Source organism: Octopus bimaculoides, chromosome 20 (genome assembly GCF_046866305.1).
Source record: "Octopus bimaculoides isolate indiv1 chromosome 20, ASM4686630v1, whole genome shotgun sequence".
NCBI lineage: Eukaryota > Metazoa > Mollusca > Cephalopoda > Octopoda > Octopodidae > Octopus > Octopus bimaculoides.
In genome coordinates, this window is record NC_142947.1 from 42,275,000 (window position 1) to 42,282,499 (window position 7,500).

General features: G+C 34.8%; 1 protein-coding gene across 1 annotated transcript in view; it reads right to left on the bottom strand.

Moving 5' to 3' along the window:
- Nucleotides 1-2,682: 2,682 nt before the first annotated feature.
- Nucleotides 2,683-7,500, bottom strand: part of LOC106875578 (uncharacterized) — a 9,487-nt gene continuing 4,669 nt past the window's right edge. The window contains exons 3-4 of the mRNA XM_014923787.3: nucleotides 6,053-6,127; nucleotides 2,683-3,493 (exon numbers count right to left, since the gene is read on the bottom strand). Of these exons, the coding sequence (XP_014779273.1) occupies nucleotides 2,994-3,493; nucleotides 6,053-6,127 (575 nt within the window). The 3' untranslated portion in view covers nucleotides 2,683-2,993. The remainder of the gene's footprint in view (nucleotides 3,494-6,052; nucleotides 6,128-7,500) is intronic.

Sequence of the window (7,500 nt, forward strand, 5' to 3'; positions counted from 1 at the left end):
GTTCAACCAGCAAAAAGTTAAATTGATAAATAACTAATAATAAATAAATAGATAAATAAATAACAATAAATAAGTATATAGATAGAAAAATAAATAAACAAAAAAGTAAATAAAGCTGAGAAATGGCTTGATAAGAAAATTTAAGTCACTATTCTATAAGATGGGTGCAAGGTATAATGTAATTAGAATGTGCTTATAAAGTGTATAAAGGCCTAAAATGGTGAGTATAACTACATGAAGGTTTAAAAATTAAGTGAAGTAGTAGGAAGATACTATGATTGGATAGCTGTGTAAATATAAATAGGTAGAAATAAATACAATGGTGGGGAACAATAAAGAAAGGTTCAAAATCAATATAGAGCCTAAAAAGGGGGGAATCAGATATACAAATTAGCCTTGATATATACTATGAATAACTAATTATCTATTTATATATATTTAGAAAAAAAAATTTCCCATGTGTAGACAAGATTTACTTCACTCATCTATATGATTAAGGAGAGAGAATTTTGCAGAGAGGATGAAAAATTTTTCCCTTAAACATACAAAAAAATTTTTTTTATTAATTTGATAAGAAGGTGCAGAGGCTAATATCTCCCATTTGAAATCATAATGCATATTCTTATCTTTTAACTCCCAAATAAAATTACTCAGACCTGTTGAGTTAGATTTATGTTTAGTCCTAAAAGTTTGAAGATGCGTTACGATACGTTTCTTTACTTAGTTTTGCGTGACGCCGACAAAAGAATGTTTATTTCCTAAAGCTGTTACAGTACATTGATATATTACGCTTTTTCTCCTGCATGCATTCTTAAGTAAGCAATTATTCTCAATCCAGAAATCACAATTATTGGTTATATTATTACTATTAAGTAACTTTTTATATTGTCATAAAGAGATCGAATGAGGCTCGTTAAATTTTCCGGACACCATATCTTCAAGACAACTCGAAGTGTTAACCGGTTTACAGTATCAAAGGTCTCGGTATGATAGAAGATTCGGTCCAGATTCAGTCGTTGTTTTCTGCACTTCTCTTGGACCTGTCAGATTGTGAAGATCTTATCAGAATGTGAAGAAAAGTTGTACCACATCAATTTTACACCTACCAATACATCGTCATTTGTGGATGGATCGTCGATCTGGTGGATCAGCAGTGTCTGCACAGGCCTTTCGATTAAAGCAGGACTTGCTATTGTCTCGCGAGCCAAAACATCGCTAAAAGATGCCGCCATCTAGTTTTGATTTCCTCTCATTTGCGTCTCATTGCGTCACCAGACTTTATATGCAGAGGAACGAAGACGAACGATGGTGGGCTATAGAATGCTCGTAGCTCTTGGTACAACGATTTCGAATCCGGTTTCTCAGCAGATGTCTGTTAAACTCGCAAATCCCGCTGACCCTTAGTTTTGTATTCTTTAAAACGTTTCTCTGACTTATTCTGTTCACGTCTCGGCGGAGAAAAACAACCAACTTGTTAAGTGCCGCATTTTTTATTCCAACAAATTTGTTACAAATCTTCTGTTTTCTTTCAATAAATCCCAGCCTTAGAACTAGCAACTTCATAGAATTGTTCACAAACACTTACAGAATGTTCAAAGTGTGATTATCAGTCGCCGTCACTGCTTCTTTGTATTGTCTAAATACTGCAGAAAAGTTTCATTTAGAAGTATCAACCCACCAAGGCGCCTTCGTACTTCACAACTCAGCCTTTTAGGGATAGTGATCGCCAGTGTAATCAAGGAAAAGAACATATCATCCGTCCAAAATTCATCGCCTTGCAATACCGGACAGCTCTACATAACCAAAACATAACTGCGAAAACAAATCTTGATTCTTGATTGGGTTGCCGGTTTAGTCATCGACTGTCCGATCTTGCAACAGACGCACTGAGTTAAACACACACACACACACACACACTTTTGAAGTTGGTTTTTATTATAAGTGGCTGAATACAAACATTGTCTTGTCGCATCAGTACAAAATCCATTTGACCGGGGACGCTATTTCAAAGATCCCGATATTCATACGTAAATATACATATTGTGGTTTCTTTTTATCGCAATTTTTGTTGTCGTGATCGAACATGGCACGCAAGTATTTGCATGGTGGATGTGATGTCTCCCAAATATCCACCTTCTCGTTGACATTATATCCTCGTTTATCTAAGGACCATTCTACACCACCCAACACACAATGATGAGTCATGTTGGTTATAGTGTGACAGTCTTAACGTATCACACAGTTTAGAAATAGTATTTTTGTTTACCCAGAGTATATTTGTACGTCAATTTGCTTTCTTTATTCTGTCTTTTGTATGTGTGATGTAAATGTTGTAAAGGAAATTATATAACTCCTAGTATTTTTCTTTGCTGTCATTTACCATTTCTCTGCTTTTGAGTGAGAGAATTCGTCGTATTTGATGCTCCCTGAGGATTTTATTTGCTACTGTTGTACATCGGTGTTTAAAGACTGGTACGAGGATGTGAGAATTATTTGTTACGATTATGAGGACGACCATTGATTTTGTGGTGGGATTGCGAGTTTGTATAGATATAAGTTTAAAATAATTGCTGAAAGGACCATTATTTGCATTCCTGTCAAAAATGACGAAAGTATCATATATTTCTATGATATTACTTCAAGTGGGGTTTGTTAATATTTAAGAGAGAACACAAAATACAGTTAAACGAAATATTATTTTATTTCCACATTTTAATATGATGAACCGATCCTTATACAACGTTTTCTAGAATTATTCGCTCAGCTTTGCATTGTTCCATTAGCATAATTCTCACATTCTCTGGCGCCTATTTTCTCTCCATTATAATATTTTTCTGTTAACTAGTAGGGCAGATCATTTTAACGATTTATATAACTAGGATAAAAAATTATCAAACAAAATTTAAAATGTCTTTATCGTTTTATGATATTATATTGTCTTGTAATTGGTTAACATAAGTTTTCATAGAGAAGCAAATTCAACTATGTTCCGTTCAATATTTACTGCACACAACGCAGGTTAATTCTTGGCCATTAAAATACGGTGGACATGGCAATGAACCACAGATAGCCTGAACAAAATATAATAAAGCTCCATTTTCGTCTCTGTAACCTGCTGGATCAGCTTCTGGTGCATGGTCCACACACACATATTCATGTCTGCCCGGATGATCGAAACGCTCGCTCATTAAATATCCTGAATATTCAGTTTTCCAACCAGAGTAACACTTTGTCCTCGCTGGTAACATCATAACAACAGCAGATAATTGTGTCAAACAGACAGCACACGGAACGTTGTGTTCATGAATTTCCTTAGTGTTAGCGAAAGAAAAGAGTTTTTTAGTAGGATAAGTGTCTAGTTGATATTCACTACCATATATGCGACCGGCTGCTTCAACCTCTGTAGTATAATTGGCCCAAATAGGATCGTTAGGTAGACATAAGAGATTACTTCCGCCACCTCCTTCGGTATAGAATTGTCCACCAACCACACCTAGAAATGGTAAGAATATATGAAGTAAGTAACATATAAAGAAGACTTGTAAAATAAAGAAGAGGAACTTTTCAAGATTATAGACAGACACAAATATCTCACGCATGATTTCTGTATGTGTGGTTCGTTGAGTATCTGTGTGTTTGACTCTATGAGAGTTTGCGTGTTTCTGAGCATTTGTATTTATGTGTGCGTGTATGTACGTTGAGTATACTTACCTGTATACTTCTTGTGTGTACACGCTAGTGTCTATGTGAGGCAATCAGCTGTGTTTCCTCCAAATTGGAAAAGATGCTTTTGCTTACATTTTAAACGAAATAATATAGAACATCGGTGCAGACCAGTACTAAATACGGCGAAGTACAGAGAATTGTTGGGCGACGGGCAATTAAACGTTAGTTAATCGAACGTACAGAGGTGGGTAGCCAAACCTTTCATTTAGTAGTTAAAACACACGCCTGCATACTCGTTGGGGTTACGTAGGCTTTCTTTGCTGCATCGCTGAGGTTATTTTACGCTTAAATGAAAGTGAGAGAAGGAATTGTAAGGTTTAGTTAAGAATAAATTGCTGGTAGGGACAGAAGCAGCTAAAGGATCAAGCTTGGGTAATGAAAAGGTAAAATTGTTTATTTTGTATCAATTCGGCGAAAGGGAGACGAATAGACGGACTAAACTCAATTGTCATTTATAGACTTTCTTACTGATATATACACTCCGTTTATATTTTAGTAAATATCAGATCATTAAGAACGAAATGTTCAATTTCCTTATGCACCAAGTTTGACAGTCGTTAACTCTGATGTTTTGTCCTGACAATTCTTTGTTTTACAGCATTGAAAAGTTACATCATCACTATTCGAAATGCAATTCATGGTGTCTGATTATATTGTGATTTTCTCTTGTAAATCAATTTTTGTGAATCCATGGATAGATAAAAAATTCGTGTTGTTTATGAATATGAGTTTCGTCGTGGAACCAATGCATCCCAGATAGCTCGAAACATCAATGAGGTGTTTGATGAAGATGTGGCAAATGAGTGCACTGTACGTCGATGGTTTAAGTTCTGGTTTGGTGACTTTACTCTTGAAAATCAGCCCTGTGGTAAACCTGAGACCAAGGTGGATAATGCTGAGCTGTAGTGGAAGTGAATACATCTCAAACTATGTGTGAGTTAGCAGCAAGGTTTGATGTTTCGATTCCAACAGTATTGAACCATCTGAAACAAATCGGCAAGGTAAATAAGTTGGACAAGTGGGTACCACACGAACTGAACGAGCATCACATGACATGTCGTCGTGAAACTTGTTGTTACGGCATAAAAGCGAACCATTTTTGCATCGTATTTTTACGTGTGACGAACAATGGATTCTTTTTAACAATAGCAAACGTTCTGTGCGGTGGTTGGATAGAGACGAAGTGCCAAAACACAATCCAAAAAAGAATATTCACCAAAAAAAGCTAATGGTGTCTGTTTGGTGGTCCAGTGCTGGTGTCATCCACTACAGCTTCATGAGACCTGGTAATTACAGCGGATGTATACATCAACCAATTGGATGAAATGATGAGTGAACTTGCAATTAAACAACCGAGATTGATCAATAAAGACAGGCCATTTCTCTTGCAAGACAATGCTCGACCACATGTTGCACAAAGAACGCTAATCAAGTTACAGGAACTGACCTGCTAAATGGCGGTCGGGATTTCTTTATGATGATGCACTGAGGAATTACGCTGTGAGAGGGTCTGTAGAATATAAATGATTTGAGAGATAAGACGTGTTTGGTGAGGCAGAGAAGGTTAGTCGGTAATCAGTTGTGGTCTCTCTTACAAATATTTCCAGTCTCTTTATATTTTAGTTAATGAATACAATCTTTAGTTACCTATGTTCATGAATTAGGATATGTGAGGTGTTTACTTCACATTGAACACTGTGATCATTACAGTCACCAATTAAAATCCGTTCTCAGTATAATCAACGTGTACAGTCTGTGTGTTTTATTTAACCAACACCTACAAGCATTAGGTACTCCTCTAATTAATGTTAATCAAGCATTCATCGGTGGTCACTCATGTATAATTCTACTGCCCATCACTAATGTCTCTAATGCATGGTTAATCAAACTGGCATTCTTCGTCGTTGTAGAGGACATCTTTCTGGTCATTATCTGTAGTTTGTCAGAAAGAACTTTACATTCTGTGGTTGCGTTCACGTGTACATAGATGACATCCTGGTCATGTGATCATACTTGGCCACATTCATACTTCTGATGACATCAAATGAATACAACGGAGTAAGTAGTCTTGAGTAACCTCAGAGAGAATCTACGAGCGCTGTTTAAAACGTGACATACTATAATAGGATATACGTTTGTGTAGATCATAAAGAGGGAGGGAGAGAAAGAGAGAGAGAGAGAGAGAGAGAAAGAAAGAAGGATGGACGGAAAGAGAGAGAAAAGACAAAGAAAGAAACAAAGAGACAAACAAACAAACAAACAAACAAAAAAGAAAGAAAGAAAGGGAGGGAAGGAACGAGAGATTAGAAATATGAAATATACTAACCATCATATATCAGAATTGAATTACGTGGACAGGTTGTTCTACCCCACCGGGTATACAGTGACCCAGGACCGGGTCCTGTGAAATTAAAAAAGGAACAACGTAGTGTAGCAGAAATGATTAGTCAAACGTTTAGGAAAAAATTTCTTGACTATAAATTAATGAATTGGGGGGAAAATGATTGAGGAAGGAGGGATAGGTGGGTAACTGATAGAGAAGAAAGAAAGAAAGAAAGAAAGGAAATATTGAGACCATTCTTGACGTTGTTGTCAAAGAATAGTCTCAATGAGTCTTTAATGAATTTTGGCTCATTAAAGAAAAAGCTAGGTCAAAATACATCAAATTAAAGTGGGAGAGTAAGGCGAAAAGTTGATTTTAATTCAGAATATATTAATTTTTATAAAAGGATTGTATAGATTAATTGGGATTAAAAGAATATGCTTATCGATGAAAAGATTTTTGCTTGGAAAAAAATATTTTTGTCATTTAAGCTATATAGTATCTGAGTTCATTGATCACTTAGCTTAATGGTAGTTAGTGCTAAAACGGAGTTAGCGAGGTATTGGGGTTTGATTCTCACTAACCGCTATGAGCACTATGAGAAGAATCTTATAGTGAAAACCTCATCAAAGAATATTTGCTATAAAATCAGTTCTATGGCTTTAAATGGGGGAAAAGTAAAGGTAATCATTTTCAGAAATCAAAATATTTATGTTTTTCAGAGAAGACATTTATCATTTGATTTTCAATAGAAGCGTTCGTCGTGACGAAGCTGTTGGAGAAAAGTCCTGAAAATATTACGCATACAATAGGTACGAAATTTTAAGCGATTTCATAATTAATCTTTTTTATTCTTTTTATGCATTAGATATGTAGATATTAAAAAGATGTTAAAAAATAAATTTTTCTCTCATTACAACAACGGATTGTTAATGGTTTAATTAGTATATAACATCATTTTATAATAAAAATTGTTTCAAAATATATTTATTTGTACTAATTCTTAGTTATTTTTAAGCGCAAACAGAATTTAAGCTTCGAAAAATATCAATATTTGAAAGATGTTTACGAGAGTACCACATTTTTTTTTTTTTTTTTTTTTCATTAAAAAGGTGAATAGAATTAATTATGATAAAAGAACTAGAACGAAAAATAAGGCTGCAGAATTCTAGAATATCCGTAAATATTGAATCTGGATATGAATATAAAATGCAATAATTAATCCTCGAAAAGTGCAGAGCATAAAAATAGAAAGCTTTAAATAATACTGCTGAAGTTAGAATTGAAAACAAAACTAATAATAAATACACTTTTATATCTTTTATTTAGCAAATGCTATCTTTAGCAGCAATATTCCCAGTTAAACATGCCATGCTTATTTTGGTTTCCGTGCTTATCATTAATTACGGTCAGGAATGTTGGGTAATGACTGAAATAGTACGACAGAGAAT